This window comes from Engystomops pustulosus, chromosome 1 (genome assembly GCF_040894005.1).
Source record: "Engystomops pustulosus chromosome 1, aEngPut4.maternal, whole genome shotgun sequence".
Lineage (NCBI taxonomy): Eukaryota > Metazoa > Chordata > Amphibia > Anura > Leptodactylidae > Engystomops > Engystomops pustulosus.
Genome location: NC_092411.1, coordinates 182,992,907 through 183,015,800, shown reverse-complemented (window position 1 = coordinate 183,015,800; position 22,894 = coordinate 182,992,907). Strand labels below are relative to the sequence as shown.

General features: G+C 38.9%; 1 protein-coding gene across 1 annotated transcript in view; it reads right to left on the bottom strand.

Annotated features, from left to right (window-relative positions):
• The window catches only part of FGF5 (fibroblast growth factor 5), a 42,689-nt gene extending 30,532 nt beyond the window's left edge, over positions 1-12,157 (bottom strand). The window contains exons 1-2 of the mRNA XM_072126589.1: positions 11,479-12,157; positions 1,590-1,693 (exon numbers count right to left, since the gene is read on the bottom strand). Of these exons, the coding sequence (XP_071982690.1) occupies positions 1,590-1,693; positions 11,479-11,788 (414 nt within the window). The 5' untranslated portion in view covers positions 11,789-12,157. The remainder of the gene's footprint in view (positions 1-1,589; positions 1,694-11,478) is intronic.
• Positions 12,158-22,894: the final 10,737 nt, after the last annotated feature.

Genomic DNA, 22,894 nt, shown 5'->3' with positions numbered 1-22,894 from the left:
TTTTATTTTGAGATTCTTTATCAATAAGATCTAAAGGATAGAAATGAATTATAAATGCAGTAGGGGCATTCAATATGTAAGGGTTGACGTGCAAGCCTGCAGTTATTTAACTATAGATTTATGAGCAGTACATTCAATTACTATTCTAGGTTTTCTCTATAGGATGTTTTTTCAGTGTATTACAATTTTATGCAAAATATGTGTTGAAAACATTTAAAGATCATGGTACTTAAAGGGTTGTATCAATTAAGGAAGTTATCCCCAATCCATAAATATGTATAAGCAGCCGATTATCAGTAAGAGTCCAAGAACAGGGCTCCCAAGAAATTAGAAGAACCGGGATCTTGTTCTCACTAATGGGAGGAGTAGAAGAGTGAATCTGGCGATACCTTTTTGAGGCTAACTGAGTATATTTGATGGTGAGCTCCAGAATACTAGTTCTCTTTGTCAGACATGATGTTATGCATGAAACAGAAAATTCACAGCATTTGCCGCATAGGACATGCCACTCCATTCATTTCTATGGGAGAAGACAAAGCTAGCCAAGCACTGTTCTCTTTATTAGTAGAGGCGCACCAATTAGGAAGTTTTTCCCTATCCTGTTGATTGGCCATAGCTTCCTAAACTGTGGAAACCTCTTGAATGTAGGATTCTGACTAATACCAAAGTGATTATATATATGAAAATACCAAATACCTCTATTCAGTTGTCTAACGCACTTATGCAGACTGATACAATTCCATGTATTGGGTTGAATGTTAATCTACTACAAGAGTACTTTCACACGTCACATATTACATAGCAGGCAATCTGCAAAGTAATACAGGGTACGGACATTATGACATTCTACACACACGGCGGAAAAATTCTGGTGTGGAAACGACTTCTGCTGCAGATTTCTCATTCATAGAAAATAAGTGGTCTTTAATTTAATTGCTGCAGATCATGGTGTGAAATTCAAAGGTTGAACGCTGCCCCCAGCCATAGAAAAATCACAAAATTTTATGTGTCAGAAAGCAGCCAATTACATATGATTTCTGATGCACATGGCCGTAACAATAACCACAGCAGCAATAGCAACTGCTATGGGGCTCTCACTGCACAGGGGCCCAGGATGGACAGCGAACTAAAATTTATCAGTTTCCCAACACAGAAGAAACTGGCTGTGGAATTGGCACTAGGGTAAATCTCGCAGCCATTACATGATGTGTGAAGGTACTTTGAGAACAATTTCCGGTTGAATAGGTGTGGCATGTGATTATATTCTTATACACTGCAACACATGCCCATCTGGTGTGCTGGAGACTTACTTTATAAGATACATTTACAGTAAACCTGCAAAAGTCATGTGCCACAGTGATTTTATAATAAGTAATATTTCATTGTTAAATATTGTAGCCCATTTCTCATTAACGTCCCTGGATTTTTGCATATATGTCCTGATTATGGTATGGTCCAGATATGAGATAAAATGTCTACATTATTGTCTAAAAATACCAATGATGAATAATATTTCACATAAAGGCGTACAAGATTTATGCTTCTTATACAAATAACCTGACATTTTCTCTGAGTATAATGTTACTTACAGTTGCATGAAGTTTTCCCTTTTTTGACATGGCCAAAAATGAGTTGCTGAAAACTCCTCTTATTCCCACAATCCCTTGAGAGACAGCAAATATTTCCAAAATACCTAGAATGACAGAAATCCCAAAATAAAGCATTGATCATGGGTCTTGGAAAGAGAGGAAGGAAAAAGAATAACAACTCACATTTTGTGTAGCTGTGTGTATCTATCTTTCATGAAGCTTGTGTAAATCCATCACCCATTTTATTAGCACTCACTTGAAACTGAAGACTGCTCAGATGTCTGGGGATATGCCTGGGAGCTTTTTCCAAGACATCAACTCTTACTGCTTAGCTGCTGCCATTCTTTCAGGTGCCCAACTACAAGTGATATTTTCTCTGCATTGAAGACCACAGTTTTCTTCAGCTTTATAAATGTTGTTCTGATCATTTTATACACTGATACAAGTAAACTTGGATAGTCCAGCACTGCTGTAGATATACAGCACATTATGTAGGGTCAGTCTTGTCTTTAGGAGTTTGTCTGTCAGCACATTGTTCACATGTTGCTAGTGGCACTTAGCTAGAAATTATGTGACTTATTCATTGATAACCTACCCTTAGCTTGTCTGAATACATGGGGTAGCATTAGGTAGCATTGTGCATCAATTTTGAAACTATCCTAGCGACTTTCTTGCAAGTGAGATTACAATATAGCGATAAATTAGTGAAAATATGATAATATTTTCCCTAATTTATCACTATATTGTAATTAATGAAACCAGAGATAAAGGGCAGTTTAAAAATAGGCCGGAACTGTTCCTTTAGCTGCAGCTTACTGTTCCAACTGGGGGATTTATTACCCTGTTGTCTGGTTTAACTACTTTTTAAGACTTTTTTGTCTCATCTGTCATATAAGACAAAAAAAGTCTCAAAAAGTAGCTAAAAAAAGACCACGCAGTGATAAATCTACCCCAAATTATTATCTATTTCCCTGCAGCATGACTGGTGTATGAATTTTTAATTGTATGTAGATGAGAGCTTGGACTACGGGTCCTTAGTCTCTTGACATGTCTTCACACAAGCATGAAATGCCAGATTGGCCCAACTTTATGTGATTCACAATGAAAGTGTTAGAGTACAACAGCTCAACAGTTTTATTATTAAGCCAACAAATTCCATTTTTAGCATTGAATGCTGCATTATTCTGAATTGCAAATCCTTAAACAGAATTTTTTTTACATTTTTTTTGTTGCAACTTAGACCACACCCCCTTACCAGTGCTCATTCTCCCTTTACCAAAAACCCACCCTTCTTGATAAATGTGACTATGGTGCAAGGTGTTTTAAACAGATTTTTGGTGCAAATTGCAGAAATCTGAATTTTATAGAATGTTTGCTTAATCTTCCCAATATGTGCCCCAAAATAATGATGTAGATATTTGAACATGTTTCCCAAGCATCCACTTAAATGGAACTTGACACCAATCCCTGTCATGTGCTCAACGCACATGACAGGAATTGGGGAGGGGTGAGGGAGTTGTAGTGTGGAGGAGACTAATTCATGCACACAGGTTGAAGCTGCTCCCTTCCACTGGGACTCACCACACACTTCTAGCAGGGAGCCTGGTAATGTAGCTCAAACTATTATAAAGTACTGAAATAATTCAGAATGCTGACAAAGGCATTTTAAAATCAGCACAGCAGGAGGATGGTGTGGAGGAGAGGAATCAGGAGGAGACACAGACGCACACATGTGCTCAACGCACATGACAGAAATTGGGGAGGGGTGAGGGAGTTGTAGTGTGGAGGAGAGGAGACTAATTCATGTACACAAGTTGAAGCTGCCTCCATCCCCCCAGGACTCACCACATGCTGCTGACAGGGAGCCTGGTAATGTAGATCAAACTATTATAAAGTACTGAAATGATTCAGAATGCTGACAAAGGCATTTTAAAATCAGCACAGCATGGGCTATTGTAACCTGTTACCGGCTAAAAACTACATTCCTGGTGACAGGTGCGCTTTAACAGTGTTAAATATTAATAGTGTAAAATCTAACTGCCATATAAACTATTCAGAATAAACCTATATGAACCATTCCTAGTTTTAAGGGTGCACACATAGAGAGCAGCCAGGCTATGACGGCTGGCCGCATCAATTGAGAAATTGTGGAGATAATTCATAACGGAATGATTAATCAGTGGCAGTTTCATGTAAATAGTACATGAAACTATCACTTAATTTCATCATGAATTGTCATCACAATGGCTTCATTGATGAGGCCGGCCGCATCACAGCCATGTCCTGGCTGCTCCCTCTATTCACACCCTAGGGTCTGCCTAAATAGGACTAACTAAAGGAGAAAACCAATTAAAATGACTAACTCCTAAAGTGTTTAGAGAAACTCTAGAATGTGCCCTCCTCTACTCATTTGTTAATAAGGCAAATAGTCTATAAATGGAAAAATCTGAAAGATGCTCCATTAAGCAGAAAACCTTTAGAATAAAATGCTCCGTTTGGAGGTGTCACAAGATTATTTGTGCCAACCTGGAAAAGTTGTGAACTACAAGGTGCAAAATTGTTTTCCAAACCGACAGATCGAAATAATATGCCAGATGCGTCACACAGGAGACACCCTGAACATGGGCAACAGCTGATTACAGCCTGCTAACAATGTTAACTGCTTCAAGGAGAAAGGAGCCGAACTGGACGACGTATCCCACTGCCTGAGCTTATAGTAGGGCTCCGTTTTAATTTTGTGCTGGAAAACCTCCCAGGTATCTCTACGACTGAGTGAAAAAGCGTGACATGAATCAAGCCTTACAGAAAAAAGTTCATGTTCCTGTACTCTGTCATACATGCCTTATTGTATATATAAAATTGGATAAATCACTTTTTTTATTAAGTGAGCCTCAGACATTTCTCAGACTGAACTGAAGATATTTGGTTTCACTGAAGACTTATACTTTCGGTTTCATACCTGCTGTCTTTATTATGTTCTAGAATAGTGACAGCATTGTTATATACAATGAAATTCTTAAAATGAACATAGAATAAAGCTACAATTTCTGAATTTATTAAAATCAACAAAGGAATAAACTTAAAGGCTGTGTCTTAAATTAATCTCCAGGAATATCATGGAAAAAATAACACATTATTAAATCTCTCCAGCAGTAATAAATTTAATCTTAAAATACACAAAAATGGAAATGTTCTTTTATTTCTCTCTATCTGCATATACTGTAATATATATGCTTGGAAGGCATGTAAATTTCTAGTTATATTTTAGACAATGCTTATCTCCTCCTGCATCAGTCACATGTCAATACTTTTTGTAGAAAGTTTCATTTCTTGTTCACACTCTTTGTAACAACAAGGCTGATATTTAAGGGCTCACGCTTTTTGCGCTGGTCCTAATTATTGGCTACATTTATGCTAGATGAGTCCTCATCACTCGCACCAGAATTTAAATACTGGCTGGAACAGATCTGCCCAGTTTTTTTGGTGCCGTGTGTGTTTTTTTTTTTAAAGGAAATCTACCATCAAAATCAAGCACTGATAAACCAGGGGCACTAACATAGATCTAGGCAGTGACTGTGCTAATCTTCTTATATTTGTTATCCATGGCCTCCTTCCTTCTAAAATCAACTTTTAAAATGTTGCTAATGAGCCTGATGGTGGTTTATACAGCCCCTTTGTGATGTAGCTTCACATAAGTTAGTGTGAAGGATATTAGGAAAGGGGGTGTAAGGGGTAGGATATTAGGAAATTTACCAATATACATCTATTAAAAGTTCTGCTCTGATTTGTTGATATGTAAAGGAAAGCCTTCTGTCTTTTACCTAAATAGCCAGACATTTCTGTCCATAATATGGCCCCATATGGAGAGTCTAACAATCTAGATCTGTCCACAAACAATCGCCTTACCAGGACCTTCCTCTTATATTCATGAATAATATCATAAGGTCCTGGCAGGGCGATTTCTCATAGACAGATAAGATCTCATGACCCTCCAAGAATTCAGTGCAAAACCTTAAATAGATGTATATTGGTAAAATACCTAATATCCTGCCCCCACATATACACACACATTATAAAAAGAGTTAGATAAAGTGGTAAACACCTTTAATGCTACAGCATATAAATAACTGCAATGAAAAGGTTTAAGTCTGCCCCAACCTCCCAGCTGTAAGCATATTGTGGGGGGATTTATTAATTTGTTCCTCTAGGTCTGTTTTCTGGCACTCAACTTAAAGAGGACCTGTCACCGATAAAAAAGGCACTGGAAGCTGATTACTATAGTAAGCACCTCCTAGTGCTACCCCATTTTTAGCAGTGATAAACTGCTAGCTTTATTGGAACCCTCCGATAAAGCTAGCAGACACTGCCGCACTGTACAAAAGGTACACCGGACCTTGCTCAAAACGGTAGGGCGTATTCATTAGGGGGCGGGACTAGGAGGCAGTGACTGCTCCATGAAGCCTGGCAGTCACCGCCGGCCTATGGATTGGAAGGAGCGGTCCAGGGAAGAAGCAGCACTTCGGACCTCCCCCTCATTAATATGCCCCACTGCTTCGAGCGCGGTCCGGCGTTCCTATTGTACAGCGCGGCAGTGTCTGCTAACTTTATTGGAGGGTTCTGATAAAGGTTTATCACTGCTAAAAATGGGGTAGCGCTAGAAGCTACAGTATCACACTTAATCAAACTCTAAGCACTCTTTATACACTAGCTATAATTCTAACATTTATACATTTATCCTTCCATCCTACATCATATATAATAAGGTGTATTGCAATAATAATCTCTGATCACAGATGGTAGAGTGTATATAACGTTTCAGTTGTTAAACTGTTTTGCTTATATATTTTGATAAAACTACTTAGAATCTCTATTAATGGTTACAATGTTCATTCCCTGGTATATTATTTAGTATTAGCATAATGAAGCTACAATATTAAGACCGCCCAGTAATCAAACTAATAACGAGATGGCTGATTTGACGTCTGTCACCCAGGAGAAAGCTTTTATCATTCAATGTGCACTGTCCTTCTACAGTTTAGAGGTAGATCTGGTAAATAGATGGAGCCAGTCTTGGAAGTGCGTATAGTGCGTGCTGACAATTCAGATGAATGCCAAGTTGAAGTACTAGCTGAGCCCACACTATATTAAATGCTCACTCTGAGCCAAAAAGCACCATGGGAACTTGTTTTATTTGTATTTATTATACAAAAGGCCAAGCAGAACAAGATACACAGATCCTCAGAGCTGTTCAGTTTGTCCAGAGACCACTGTTTTTTATGTTTCCAAAATACAAGTGTTGATTCTGTTGGCTCCCTGCAAGATGTGATGTAGTGGATCTGTCAAGAATGGAGGGTTAGAAAGTTGCAGTTGGCAAACATACAGCAATACGTGTATCTGGCTATTATTTCATTATAGATTTTTCTTATTATTCTTATTATTAAAGGATGCACAACTTTATCAAATTACATTTTATTATACTTTTCATTCAGAATTCCATATGCAACAATTATCTTGTCGCAAGATGGATTCATTATAAAATTCACATGGATCCTTTTTTATCTTTTTTTCTGTAATTTGATTCAATCACTGGAATTATTCTATTATGCTTGACAAAGATTCATTGTGAATCGAAACGTTGCACTTTTTTCTATGCCAGTGGGAATAAAGGTTTAACCTTTTTTCATCATATTGGATGCTGTGGCCTTTTCTCCCCTTTTTGTCTTGGACTATGGATCCTGCGCACTAGGACCCTGGGCTGCGTGCATCAAACAAACAGCTTTTGGTAAATAGATTGGTTGCTGTCTTTTTTCTTTTTTTTGGAATTATTCAACTATAAATTGTTCAATAGTAAATTGGCATATATAAAAATACCCTTTCCAGGGTTAGTTGTCAAAAAAGCAGAAAGGGATTTTATATAAAGTTCACTGCAATGTTGCTATTATTGGCTGCCCTGTTCGGTTGATAACATATAGGAGACAGCACTAAGTGTCATGGATTCTGCTCACTATACAGCCATTTAAAGTATGACAGACCCTCTTTCTTATGGCCCCTAACAAACCAGGAGTAATTGCATTTTGTTGGAAGTATTGTATTTTTGTATCCATAGTATTTTTGACACATTGCTGCATACTATACTATTCATGCCATCAAAAGAACAACAACCCAAAACATTGTGAAAAACATCCCTATCTAAATAAAATAATAATACTCTATTTTATTATGATGTCATCATAGCAGGCTTGTCTTTGAATTTATAAACTAAACAGTAATACCATCTAAGGCTCAGTTCACACTACCATTCAGATTTCCGTTTCTAGCTTCCCCTTAAAAAAGTAAGAAACTGAAATTTAACGGATCCGTTATAAATCCCAGGTCAGGTCATTGCGATCTTTAATGTCATCCGTTGTCATCTGATAGACAGTCTTTTTTTCTGTTTTCTGGCTGAAAAAATTATGGAGTTTTTTTCTGTTAAAAAAAAATTATTTCTAATGGATGATGCCTAACTGACTATAACGGATGACATTAAGTTATATTTTACATTAAAGTCAATGGGGATGTCAATTTCCACAGTTTTTTTTCAATGAAGAAATAGACAGATATTGATAGAAAGCTAGATCGATAAGTAGAAATGAGGTATCGATAGATAACATCTATGAGGGACAGATAGATAGAAGATAGATAGATAGATAGATAGATAGATAGATAAATAGATAGATAGATAGATAGATAGATTTGAGGCATGGATTGATGGATAGATACACAGATGTAGAAACTATAAGGGATAGACAGATAGATTTAAGGGTTTGAATAGACAGATAAGTTGATAGATATAGAGGCTATAGATCAATGTCTTGAAAGTGAAAGTTGAGCGTTTGCACTGTTAGTTGTATTACCGTTTATTTACCATCCGTTATCTTTTTGTAATGGAGGTAAATAAATGGAAATCCTGACGGTAGTGTGAACGTTTCTAGTGCAGTCACGCAGTCACACTTAAATACGAGCTGTAATCAAAAATGTTTAAAAAATAGTGTTATTATTAGTTAGCACTGTCACATATTAGATGCCATATACTATGGTTATACCCTCTCCTTGTGTGTTCTTATTGGAATACTGTTCCAGGACAAAGCTTGCCGTGTGGCCCTGCGTCCTGCAGTAAATGTAATTTTGTGAAATGCACCTGTTAAGCAGAGGTCCTAAATTCCCAGAATTGTTTCACTTACATTAACACCAGTCCCCATGTTTCAGTAGTCTGTCAAACATTTCAATCTCAACCAAAATGCAAAATAATTCAGGGCCAATAATGAAAGTTTCACTTTACAAGCTGAAAAAGGCCTAAGCATAAAATATTAACAAATACATGTTAATATGTGTGAAAAATATATGAACAATCTCAGAGTTCATATAGTTTTCACCAAACACATCTCAAGACTCAGAGATGGCAAAAAAAAATATTTTTTTTTTACATTATCTTCACTGAACACTATACCTGTCACCAGGCTGCACATGAAACCTGAAATGGCTGATTATAGCGAACAATAGATTGCATTCAATGATCTAGGTTCCCCATTAAAATGAAGCTAATATAAACTAAAACTTTAAAATAGTTTTGTAGAAATTTAATACAAAAGATATAGAAATAAGTGTTTAGCAGAGGTTAAAAGGACATTAGTTCTCACAGGCATTATGTTATTACAAGATTTCATATCTGCTGTTGGGCCAGTCTAATGGCAAGTCATGCTGTTTGATAAACTTGCAGTGTCCAGATATAAATCAGGTATAATTAAGGACATGTTCGGGCTTAGTTAGATTGAAATCTTCAGGCAGCTAAGTCATTCTAACGATCAGACCACAAAGCCACTAAACAATTTATAAAATGCTGCTGCTGTTTCAAATTGCTCCTTTAATGTTGAAGTGTTGCTGCTTATAACACCTGCATTGCTCTTTGATGGATCCTATTACTTTTTACAAGTAGAAAAATGATGCCAAAATAGTCAAGTTTGTATCCAATCAGTAATGATGACTACAGAATCCAGAGGCCATGTGTATACTTCTGAATTAGAAATCTAATTCATTTCTAAGGGATAGAAAAAAAATCCAAATGTGGATAGAGAACACATAATATACCTTTATATATTAGTCAGATTAGCTGTAAGGATTAAAAAAAGAATATGGTACATCAAACAAAAAATTAATATGAAAAAAGTACTTAAATTAAATACAAATAACATAATAATGTTTAGAGTACAAAATAGATTGTGGTAGATTGTATCACATTTTGCTTCTCTTGAACATTATACTTCTGATAATTCCATATACAAGGTACACATGCTATTACTTTCAACACTTTGCAGCACTTTAGCAGCTGTTTGTCTCATTACTAAAAATAAATAATAATGGCAATAATAACATACTACAATAAGTTACAATATAGACATTTGATTGAATTCTGGACTCATATCCTTGTGCTTGCTTGTTAGAGCTCCTACAATATGCTTTTTGGCAATATATAAATATAATATAATATAACAACAACCAAAACCATTTTTCTAGTAATGCAATAAGGTAGATTATTATCTTTCACAAAGGGGTAGTGTGTGAACTAAAAGAAACTTGAAATGTTGTCAAACAATTTAACCAATATTCATATATTATATATTCATAACCTTAACCTGTTTTGATATGTTCTGAACTTAATAAATCTTATACAGTGATATTATATTATTTACAATTGAGGACTTTTCAGTTCCTTTGGTTAGAATGCTGCTACATAATTCTAGACATGCTCTACTTCTACTTGACAGAAGCATGGCCCCTGCTTATTCTTCATGTATTTAAAATACTTCTGAATACTTCTAGCTGTACATTCTTCAGTAAAAGTCATTTCAGATTGTCCTGACACCTGGATAATTCCTTCTATTTGGACTGAATAAAACATAAGTTTCAAAGGTTTATAATCCATTCCAGAAACCCTTCATTTCAGTCTCACAAGGTGAAATCCATCATGCTGAGCTACTTACTGAAGTGTGGAAAGATTATATGACTTTGATAAAGTCTCTAGTGTTGTTGTAAAATAATTATTAATATGCTGCATACAGCTCACTTGTCTAGGGTGATAGATAAATATCAAGTGGTATTACAAATAGGAAGTTTACACTTGATATGTCTCCAATCAGCTAGATAAGTAAGATAAGAATAGAGAGAAGAAGGGAAGAGATAAAGAAGGAAAGAAAGAATCTGCACGGATGCTATACATATCTATTGTGATGGCTTAGGTCAGTCTCTTAAAGATCTCACAAGTGCAATGAAGGATATAATGTGCATTCTGCTGTGTTAGATGATTATGTTTGTTAGGAAACCAGACTTTAATAATTCATAGGAGGCTTTTAAACTTTATATCTACTAGAGACTACTCAAGGAAATCTTAAGGAATGTTTCATGCTTCCTCCTATAAAACATCTACTGCATGACTTTAGATAAGTGTGATGGTATTAATATTAAAAATAATAATGCTATTAAATATATAAAGATAGAGGTATTATGAGATATTGTTAAGAAGCACTATATGTAGTTATAAATCTCTATCCTTAATCCTTCATTATTAATATTTACACTGTATGTTTATATTACATAATGTGTCTGTAATTTTTACAGTGGGATCAATTTTACTCATAAAAAGTACAATTGTTAGTAGCCATATAAACACATTAATAGTATATATTATGTATATCGCACTTATAATCTCGATTAAAAAGCCAGTATCATTCCCTAAACAAAATGATTTCCACAAGAGGTGGCAGTGCCATAGCAGCAGGATAACCAGAGCAGCATGATTACTTACTTTATACTAGAAAAACACATAGCTTAAGGATAGTTAATAGATAGCACTTACTTAAATGATTAGCTTCATGTGAGCCATTGACTTTGCCATCAGGGTGGATCTGGAGATGGAATCCAATGCCCACTCTGCAGTACAGGCTGCCAGTCCTGCGCCCAGCTGTGCTCCACTGGGACCCGCTGATCTCTGAACCCAGGGAGGGTAAGGAGGCAGATGAGACTATGGCACTTGTGATATGGTTACTGGAGCCCTTCAGGAGCTGTCCTTTGGCTTTTTTCTGCTTAGGAGCTGCAAACACTGCTGTCCAGAGGGGGGATGTGAAGAGGAAGAATAACGTGACAGAACACAGTGAAGGCAATCTCATTCTTTCAATAGGGAATATCCCAAGTGCATTTTGCTGCCCTGGTGGCTCCTGCAGCAGTTGCCAATGTGACAGTCAGTGAGTGGAGCCGTAGAGATGTTAGGTATTGCTCACTGCTAACCTGAGCACTGGCACTGCTAGAGATATTTATAACACTGGTGATCTCACAGCAAGGATGCCTGTCTGCAGCACAAGCCTGATCAGGAAGGCAATGCTGCTGTCATGCTCTCCCAGTAAGGGTCTCCTGAGAACTAAGAAGTCTCCTTCAAGTTGGATCTGTTAGCAGAACTGTGGTGGGTACAGTGCCACCCCTAGGGGATTGGAGAAACTCCATAGATCACATGGAGGGGAATCCCAGCTGGACACAGATGTCTTCCATCTCACCAGAAAGGATCCAAAATCCACGATAGGAGTGGTGGTTTCCTGAAGATCCCCAGGGGAGGGCGCTGCTGCCGCTGCTGCTCATAACCTTACTTAGCGATCAATGGGGCAAGTTGATACTGGAGCATCTTCACCATTTACAAAGCTGTCGGCCATACTTTAGCTTCCCCCTATATATATATATATATATATATATATATATATATATATATATATATATATATATATACAACATTTTTGCATCCACTGCATGTAATTCATGTACACATGACATACCTGATCTATACACCTGATGCAGCATTCTGTGCAGATACATCCCAGGTCACCGATCAGACCTTTACTGTGCGGAACGAATGAGGTGCAGCAGATAGTCAGCCATGTGCAGGACCACGATGAATGATTGATGACAAATCACACTGGACTCATCCTCAGGAAACTTGAGAGTCAAGAATCGTCTTCTCTCTAAAAATCAATCTGTCATTTAGTGGTGAAAGCAGAATTCTTCGAATATTTAAGTAAATGTGTTTCTTCCAGCCTAACTCTTGATTAGTGCAGCAGCTTGTGCTACTCCTGCTCCAATCCTATCCATCTATCTATCTATCTATCTATCTATCTATCTATCTATCTATCTATAATATCTATCTATCTATCTATCTATCTATCTATCTATCTATCTATCTATCTATCTATCTATCTATCTATCTATCATATCTATCTATCTATCTATCTATCTATCTATTTCTAAAAATGTAAAAGAATGGTTTTACTCTATTTGATATTGATAGGAAAACCTATCATCAAAACCAATCTATCTATCTATCTATCTATCTATCTATCAATCAATCAATCAATCAATCATATCTAGCTACAATCTACCTATCTAATATATCACCTCTCTATCATCTGTCATTTATTTATGTATGTAACTGCCATCAATTATCTACACTTTAAAGGAAATCTACAGTCAAAATCAAGCATGACAAACCAGGGACATTTACTCATAGATCCAAGAACCATGACTGTGAGCATATTTTTCTAAATGAGCCTGAAAGGCTATGGGTGTGTTATAAGAGCCCCTCTGTGCTGCAGATTCAGAAGCTGCAAAGAGTACAGGAAGTGTAAGGGAAAGGATGATACTGAGAGGTGCTCATACAGTGTAGCAACAACTTGTGAAGCCTGAGCACAGTAGGCTTCAGTAACACTTAATTGATTGGGCAGACCACTTAAAAGAAATCTACCATCAGATAAAGGGATGGTAGACTCCAAACATTTACATGTTCGTCTGATGAAGTGGAGTCCTGTGCTGTGTTTTTTATATCCAGGAATGCTCACAATTTGTATCAAAAAACATTTTACAAAATATGTAAATGAGCTTCAGAGGCTGTGAGCAATGGCCTCTGAGCTCTTCCATCTTTTAATTGCCGCCTCATCCCACCCCTACCCTAACCAGAGACCCGGTGACGTCACCCGAATCTCTGCAAATCCTTTGCATGAGTGGTAGTATCTTCCTTGTACAGGTGGCTGCGCATGGAAGATGCTACTGTGGGATCTGCAGAGAACTGGGTGACGTCACCAGCTCTGTGCCTGGAGTAGGGGTGGGACTGGAGGTATAAATACATTAAGACAGCAGAACATGGAAGTGCTGCACTATCCATATAATAGGGATTAACAATTTATTCTCATGGATTCAGGACACTAAAAAGCTGAGTTGTCCTATAGAGAAATAAGTGGGTAACAAAATGAGAAAATGAGCACACCCCTATCTGAACTACTCCATCTCATTTGGTAAGTCATTTAGTTTCGGTCTCTCTTTCCACTCCATTAACATGCTACCTGAATATAATGGGCACATAAGTAATAATCTTTTCCCCTAAAAATCAATAATGGTACTCCAGTACTTCTACGATCCATTGTCCAACTATGCCAAATATTGAAATACATATCCAGAATAACAATGCTCTACAGTATACAGATAATATTGCCTGGTACATTATTCCCTTATACCCCATATTCAGGAATTAGTTATTCCAAATAATACAGATACTTTGAGTGACATTCACTAGAAATGAAAAGCTTTTTAACACAGTGCTAACAATATCTATCTATCTATCTATCTATATATATATATATATATATATATATATATATATATATATATATATATATGTGTGTGTGTGTGTGTGTTCTGCAAAGTGTATTCTAAAATTGGGATTTATTGGTATACATTAGGTTTTTTTTAATTTACAGGCACATTTGATTTTTATTTGGATTATTACTTCAAGCGTATAGCCCTTTTACTATAAAGGAAGCTTAAAGGAAATGTTTCACCATTTTTTCATACTTAAAACCAGAGCAAAATATATGACTTCAATCTGTTTTTATTCTCCTATTGGCAGCCTTTAATATTATGTGCAATGCTGGGGAGCAAGACTTTGCCATTTTCTTTCACTGTATGGTTTTAAATGACACATCTCATTTAGTCTTTTGTACAATTTGTACAATTTATATGTTTTGTATTGGCATTTTCTTATAATCATAACTTTTTTAGTTTCGATAGTTTTATTTTGTAAGAAATGTAAACAAAGCTGGTTGGCACAATGTGCATACAATCTCCACACTGGGGGTAAAAATGGGAACAAAGACTGTACAAAAATAGTGAATGATATGAGTTACCCACCAAATTAGCTTAGGAAGATCAATCTGAACCCCCACATCTTGGTGAGGTAATGAATAACAGCACAAATTACAAATAATAACATATGAAAAAAACAAGGGAAAAGGAATGAAGAAGTGCAGACATTCCTCCCCGGGGAAGAGGTTAATGTTGGAAGTAAGTGCCAATTTATGTAGAAATGGTGACCGATGGATTTGGCAACTTAATGTAGGCAAGCCAACTTTGCCAATTGAAAGAAAAGCAATATTTCCTGTCTTACCTCACCACTGAGATCTTTTCATATGTCATCATTTTTGAGAATCCTGGCTTTAACTTGAGATACTGGGAAGGGGGGAAGACTTTCAGTTACGGGAAAAATGTTTCTTTGCTGTCATACAATTAAATTGATAAGCCCATAATAAGACATTTGTGTTGAGTCTCACTGATAGTTTAACTGCTATGGAAATCAAAAATGTGACCTTCTTCAAAAATGAATGGGGAGGTCCATCAGAATATGGAGTGCATAGCCTGCACAGATGAGGAAGGAAAGAACAGCTGAAACCAGAAGTTCACATGCGCTACATAAAGAAACACATATGCCATCAGTACCACATAAAATAGACAATATAATGATATCATAAAAAATCATAAAAAATGTACCCATTCTATTTCCGGACAATGTCCTTTTTGAGATTCTAAATAATGGTTGTAATTTCAACACCTAACAGGTGTCTCAAAAAATTTCAGAGAAAACATTTGGGCAGTACAAATTCTTTGTCTGTCATCCCCATTGAACGAGTCTCAAAAGAGGAGGCGACTGGACATGTAAGTTATGATCTAGGGAATCATTCTGGATCCTTAGGCCCCTTTCACACTTGCGTTTTTCACGCGCGTTTTCTGCGTGTGCTTTTGACGTGCAGAACTTGCATTGCACTCTGACTCATTGTAATCAATGGGTCTTTTCAGACTTGCATTTTTTTTCACGCACACACGTGCGTTTTTTTTAACGCGCGTTTAAAATCTCGACATGCTCTACTTTTGCAAGTCACGCGCGTGAAAAACGCACCATACAAGTCTATGGAGACGCATCAAAAACGCATTGCACTCTGAGACACTTGCAAGTGCAATGCAAGTGCAATGCGTTTTTCACGCATCAATTGCCATAGAAAAGATAACGCTCAGTCCCGAGTCCATTTCACGCGCATTTTCTGCGCGTGAAAAACGCATTGAAATTGTATTGAAATTGCATCAAAAATTGCATCAATGTGACTACTGGCTATTGAGCAGACACTGATGCTACTGGGAGCATGCACTGTTAGGCCTAGCAACTGTAGACATCACTGTGATTACTGGCTATTGAGGCAGACACTGATGCCACTTGGAACATGCACAGTTACTACTGGCTACTGTGGGCAGGCACTGTAATTACCTGGCTAATGGTGGCAAGAACTGTGAATTCTAGCTACTGGGTGCATTACTGTAACTACTGGCTACTTGGCAGGCACTAGGGCTATGGGGGCAAGCACTGTGACTACTGGCTACTAGAAGCAGGCTCAGTATTTACTTCTCACTGGAGGGCAGGCACTGGGGCTTCTAAGGAGCAAGAACTGTTACTACTGGCTAAATAAAGGAGCAAGAACTGTTACTACTGGCTTAATGGGCAAGCACTATTTGTTTCTTGGCTACAGGGGACAGGCACTGTGACTACTGACTACTAAGCGAAGCACTGTAACTACTGAGGGCATCACTATGACTACTGGGGGCATCACTATGACTACTAACTATCAGGGGGCATCACTGTGACTACAGTGGGAAAACATTGTGACTACTGGCTAAATGGGACAGGTTCTTTGACTACTGGCTAGTGGAGGCAGGCACTGTGACTACAGACAATGGGGGAAAGCTATGTGACTACCAGCTACTGGGGGCAGACACAGTGTTTTCTCACTACTGAGGCAGACACTGACTACTGGCTACAGGGAGTAAGTTCTGTGTCTACTGACTACAGGGGGCATTTCTGTTATTACTGGTTGCAAGCACTGTGACTACTGGCTACTGGGGGAAGGCTCTGTAAATACTGGCTTCTGAACAGGCACTATTGCTACTTGGGCAGACTTAGAGTTAATTTACTACAGGAGAAAAGTGCTGTTACATATGGCTACTGATTGCATCCCTGTTCTTCTGGGGGCATCATTGTGACTACTGGGGGCAGGAAATGGGGCTCTAGTGGGAAAGCACTATAACATTGGGTACTGGGGGCAGGCTGTGTAACTACTGGCTTCTGGGGACAGGCACTTTGACTGCTGGCTACTTGGGCAAACTCTTTTTTAACTGGCTACTGGGGGTATCACTATGACTGCTGGTTATAGGAGCAAGTTCTTCAACTACTGGGGGAAGTCACTAGGACTACTAAGGCAGGTGCTGGGAGAACTGGCTACTGGGAGTATCACTGTGAATACTGGCTACTTGGGGCATGCACTGTTAATACTGACTACTGAGGGCAGGTACTGCAACTACTGGCTACTGGGTGAAAGCTCTGTGACTTACGGTTACTGGATACAGGCTCTTTGATTACTGGGTGAAGACAAGTACTGTGACTTCTGGCTACTGGTGGTAGACTGGCACAGTGGCTTCTGTAAGCAGGCACTGTGACTACTGGCTACTAGGGGTAGACTGTGACTACTGGATAAAGTGTCAGTGTTTACTGGGGCAGGCACTGGGGCTGCTGGGAGCAGGCACTGGTACTTCTAAAAAAGGGAGCAGTTTCTGGGACTATTGACTACTGAGAGCATCCCTGTTATGGCTACTGGAGGCAGGCTCTGCAACTACAGACCAGTGGGGAAGGCTCTGTAACTACCAACTACTGGGGACTGGCTCAGTGTTTACTGGCTACTGGGGAAGGCACTGTAACTACTGGGGACAGTGGGCAGGCACTGTAACTAGTAGCTACTGGGGCATCACTGTTACTATTGGGGGCATCATTGTGACAGCTGGGTACTGGGAGCATCTCTGAGACTACTGGGGGCAAGCACTGGAGCTATAAGGGGCAAGCACGGGGACTACTGGCTACTGAGATCAGGTTTGTATTAGGTTTGTATTACATTTGGGCCAGTACCTTGGGGTTGAAATGCTCAACAAAAACTAGATAAATTCTTTGAGGGGTACAGTTTCCAAAATAATGTAATCTATTGTACTTTAGAGGCTCTGGAAGTACATTGTGACACCTAAAAATATTTGGAACCAAATCAGCTCTCCAAAAACCCAATAGCACTAATTCCCTGCTGCACATCGCAGCGTGCCAGTTGACATCCACATGTGAGGTATTGCCTTACTCAGGAGAAACAGTCCCAAAATCATGGTGTATGTTTTAACCTTTAAGAAAGAAAAATAAGACAAATGGCAAAAGTTTTCTACAAATAAAAAATTGTGGTATGACAATTTTGTTTAAAAAGAAAATTTGTAATGTTGAAAACTGTAAGTTTTCAAATTTTTACTACATTGTTTAATTTTTACACCCAAAAACAAAACCGATCAGCAAAATAAAACTATTAACGTAAACTACAATGTGTCACGAGATAACTATCTCAAAATCAATTAGATAAGTGTTAAAAAGTTATTATGTAGGAAAAAAACCGAACCACTGAGAGTAATTTTCTTATAAAATATCTTTGCTTTATATAATTCTTGTTAACACGTTAGTTACAAAAAATACAGTACTTGGAAAAAAGTTTTTTCTTTATAAATAACTTCTGAGGATATACCTCTAGATGCAGTCCTTTGTTATTAAACGGGTTGCAAAGATGCAACTTCCACTTCTGAGTTTCACTGTACCGTGGCTTGTAGAGACATCTCACAGGTATTAATTCAGCAGAAGATCAGGTCTTATCGTCAGTCACTTCTTAGCAGAGACGGCGCTCGCATGATTACTGTGACGTTTTGGAGGTCACGCCTCCTTCCTCAGACATGTTCTGGACTAATCAGGGAGTCCAGTGTGTTCCACTATTTTTTCAAGTTTATGCCAAGGAATAGTTATTTAAAAAGTTATTACCACAACAAGAGACACATACAGTATCAGATTTCCAAAAAAGGGCTGAGCTTTAACGTACAAACTGGCTGCTTCCTAAAGGGTTGAGGATAACAAAGTCAATGATTTTTTACTAGCCATCACACAGCTCTGATCTCAATCCTATTAAAGATTTATGGGCAAAGCCTAAAAGACCGATACGAGCAAGGGGGCCTACAAATATAGCTCAGTTACACCAGTTCTGTCAGGAGGAAGGGGCCCAAATTATTGTGAGAATCTTGTGGAAGGATATCCCAAACATTTCACCCAAATCTTAAAGATTAAGGGTGAATTTACACAAAGGTATGCCAGCCGGGCGGGCATGTGTCTGGCGCAAAGGAGAGGAGGAGTGGTGACCCATCCCCTCTCCATTTAGATGCATGGTGTACGGGCCAGACACTCGGGAAAATAAACGACATGTCCTACCTTTTTCTTGTATATGTATGACCGCAATCTTGCGTCCACCATACGGTCACATAAATCCGGCCTAAAAGCAACTAAGGGCTTGTATTTAAACTTTTGAATTTGCAAGTTTCAGCTGTATGTATTCTAGCATGTTCCATATAGGATCGATGGAGAACCTTAAAAGAGGTTTTGGTGGTTATTCAATGCCTCCGACTTGCTTCAGAAGCGCAACAATGTGTCATCTTTGTGTCACACGTGACGGGTTGTGTCGCAATTGCACTGGCTTTCCTGCAACACAAATCGGGGGGCGGGCTGTCAAACTATCCGACGAATTCGGACTAAGCACGGGATTTAACATTTAAATTTGTGTTGCAGGCCATGCACTTACATGTACCAGGAAGAAGAAGGTGAACTCCGGCAGACCAGAGCAGAGAGCGACACATGCAGGATATCGGGTGCACGATCTACGTGGAGTGTATCACGTGCTCATCGTTGGAGAGTCCGGTTCAGGGATTGCAACTCAGACGGGTAAGTAAATGTGCCTCAGTGACTTAAATTGATAGTAAAAACACTGGTGGTTTTAGAAAAACATTAGTTCCAGGAGGTAAAAAGGTGGCTCCCCAACAGGTAAGTGAACCTGACAAAGTAAATAGTCAAAGCTACAACAGGTACACATTAAAGTGGTTGAATAAACAGAAAAAAGTAGCTCAATATAACCCTTAATAATCATAAGATATAAAGGAGGGAGAGCACGCCTCCCCAACACAGCTGGCTTTGTCAAGGGTCCCTTGGTACAATTGATTACCAGGGTGGCACATACAGGCCGACTTTTGGTCGAGCCTGGGTAACCCATGGTCAGCGAATATTTTTTGGCTTATGCATATATAAGAAAAGTGCTGTTATTTAAAAATTTTAATAAATATTTCTTAACAAGCTATTAACTTGTATGATCTGCACATGAGATTTGCCCTATGACCAGGAATCTGAAGATACTGTGGTAAACATGTGGCTTGGTAGGTGGGAACAAAGTCCTGGCAGTGTGTGTGAAAAAAAATGCAGGTTTAAGAGATGTTTTTATGGGTCAATAAGATTTTATTGTATACAAAACAATTAGAAACTTCAAACATTGGTACTCAGGACGAACAGCTTCAGTGATGCTGTGCATCAGCAAACATTGCAACAGCAGGGCATATATTGAAAATAGTGTACATCAGTTCAAATAGACATATAAACCCATTTAAAAAGGAGAAAAAGGGATGAAACAAAAATTGCAAGAGAGGATGGGAAAGAGGGGGGCTCTCATGTTAGGTTCAAGAAGCTGAGAGCAGAATCACTTAACTCAGAGTTGCTTTCAATTTCCTGAGGGGAGGTAATCCCTATCATATCATTGGAGGACAGCTGTAGATATTCACTGTGCGCATGAGGTAGAATCTTTGAAGGACAACCATGGGTTCCAAGAGTAAAAAGAGCGGAGACACTATCGTCATCTATTGCTTTCAGTTCTTCCATTCTGAAGAGATGGTTAATGGCCACAACCCAATCTGTCCTAGATGGTGCCATGAGGAAGTGGTGTAAAAGATTTTTTTTTTATTAAAGATATTGGGCCAGGAAGGACTGATAGCAGAGCCTGCTCAGGTGACAACTTGATAATGGAATGCATGAGAAAATTATATAATTGAGCAATGTCCTGCCATAAGGGTGTAATCAATGGGCAACTCAACCATATATATAGCATTGTGCCCTCCTCAACCCCACAACTCCAGCAACACCTTGGGACCTGAGGATTCATCTGATGTAATCGCATCGGAGTGCCGTACCATTGAGATAATGGGGCGATCCCGTGGTGCGTTGTCCGACGAGGATTAGGGTCTGCTGCGATTCACCAAGCTCATGCGCCTGAGTTCCTGCATCAGTCGCTTCTGCGCCGAGGTCCACCGGAGTTCACCTGCTTCTTCCCGGTGTATGTAAGTGCGTGTCCTGCGACACAATTCTAAATGTTAAATCCTGTGGGTTGTCCGACGGTCCGCTCCACGATTTCTATTGCATGCAAGCTGGCGCTGATGCGCCAAAATCCGATCACGTGCGCCAAAATCCCGGGGCAATTAGGGGCAAAATGGAAAACGTCGGGAAACCCAACAAAAATGCGTCCGATGGACCCTTTGTAAATGAGCTCCAATATTTTGCAATAAAGCTCCTGGAGACGACAGGATAAGGGCAGCTTGTGCATCAATGTGTATGCTGTGGCCCATTGTTCCTTGGTGATGCTTTTACCCAGTGCAGTCTCCCATGGCCTGGCATAGTAGAGTTTCAAGTCTTACATCTCCTTTGCCATCAGAACAGGTTTTTTTTTAAAAAAAAAAGAGTGTATTGTGTGTATCGGGGGTTCTTTAGTTAGGCAGAGCTCTTAAAATGTGGTTAGAGTCTCTGTGAGTGTGGACAGTGTGGCCAGGCTGATATGATATGGCGGGGCTGAAAGTATTGCATCCATGCCCCTCTTGAGCTGCTAGAACCAATATTGGTTAGTGGGCGTAACCCTTTGTCCCTTATAACATCTCTAACTCTTGGGAGGGGAGTTGCTGGAAGAACCAGTATCAAGTATGTTTAGAGAAATGAGGAGAATCGAGGGTTGCCCAAAAAGGGGGCCTCGCTGCTGTAACTATTTTCATTTTGAAGGCAAACTTCCTCCATACTTTCACTAATTCTTGTACAATTGGGGGTAGGTCAAGCAGCTTGGCATTAACCAGAAAACCCCTAGGATATGTGCTGTAGGCATTGCAAATTTAGTTGCCACCCATAGTTTGCTTTCTTGGTGATGAAACAGGTCTAGTATGCATGTCCCAATGGATGCTCTGTAGATGGTCATAAAGTCTGGTAGTCCCACCCCACCTGACAGTTTTGGTGTAGTAAGGATGCATGGCAGTATGTCCATTTTGAGCACATTAACCCTGCCAAACCACAACAATGCTAGCGGTTGCCATTTTGTCAGGTCCTCATCCACACGTTTTAACAGTGGCTCGTGATTAAGAATCAGAAGGCGAGGTCTGGCGATATGTGTACCCCAAGGTACTTTATACATGATATTTATATCAGTTCTAGGGAAAGGGGGGTGACTTGAATTTTTAGGTTTTTTTATTATAAGTTTTTTAAAACTTTTTTTTATTTTTACTTTTACTATTTTTCAGACTCTCTAGGGTACTTTATCCCTAGGTTGTCTGATCGATCCTATCATATACTGCCATACTGCAGTATGGCAGTATATGTGGATTTTCGTCCTCATTCATTACAATGTGCAATGAGCACATTGTAATGAATGGGTTAAAACGAGACCGCTTTGGGCCTTCATGAGACCCGAAGCTGTCATGGCAACGTATCGCCGATCCCCGTGACATCATCGGCGGCGATCGACATGACAACACCCGCGATCGGTGTTACCGGTAAGCCTTTGCTGCAATATGCGTCGGGAAGGGGTTAAAATCTACCTAAACATAATATCTAATATACAAAGCTGAGTGTGTCTATGTGTATATGTATGTATGTCTGCTAATAGAATCTACAACTTCTCTTTTACAATCCCCAAGTTTTCCTATATTCTGCTTCCTTCCGCTGT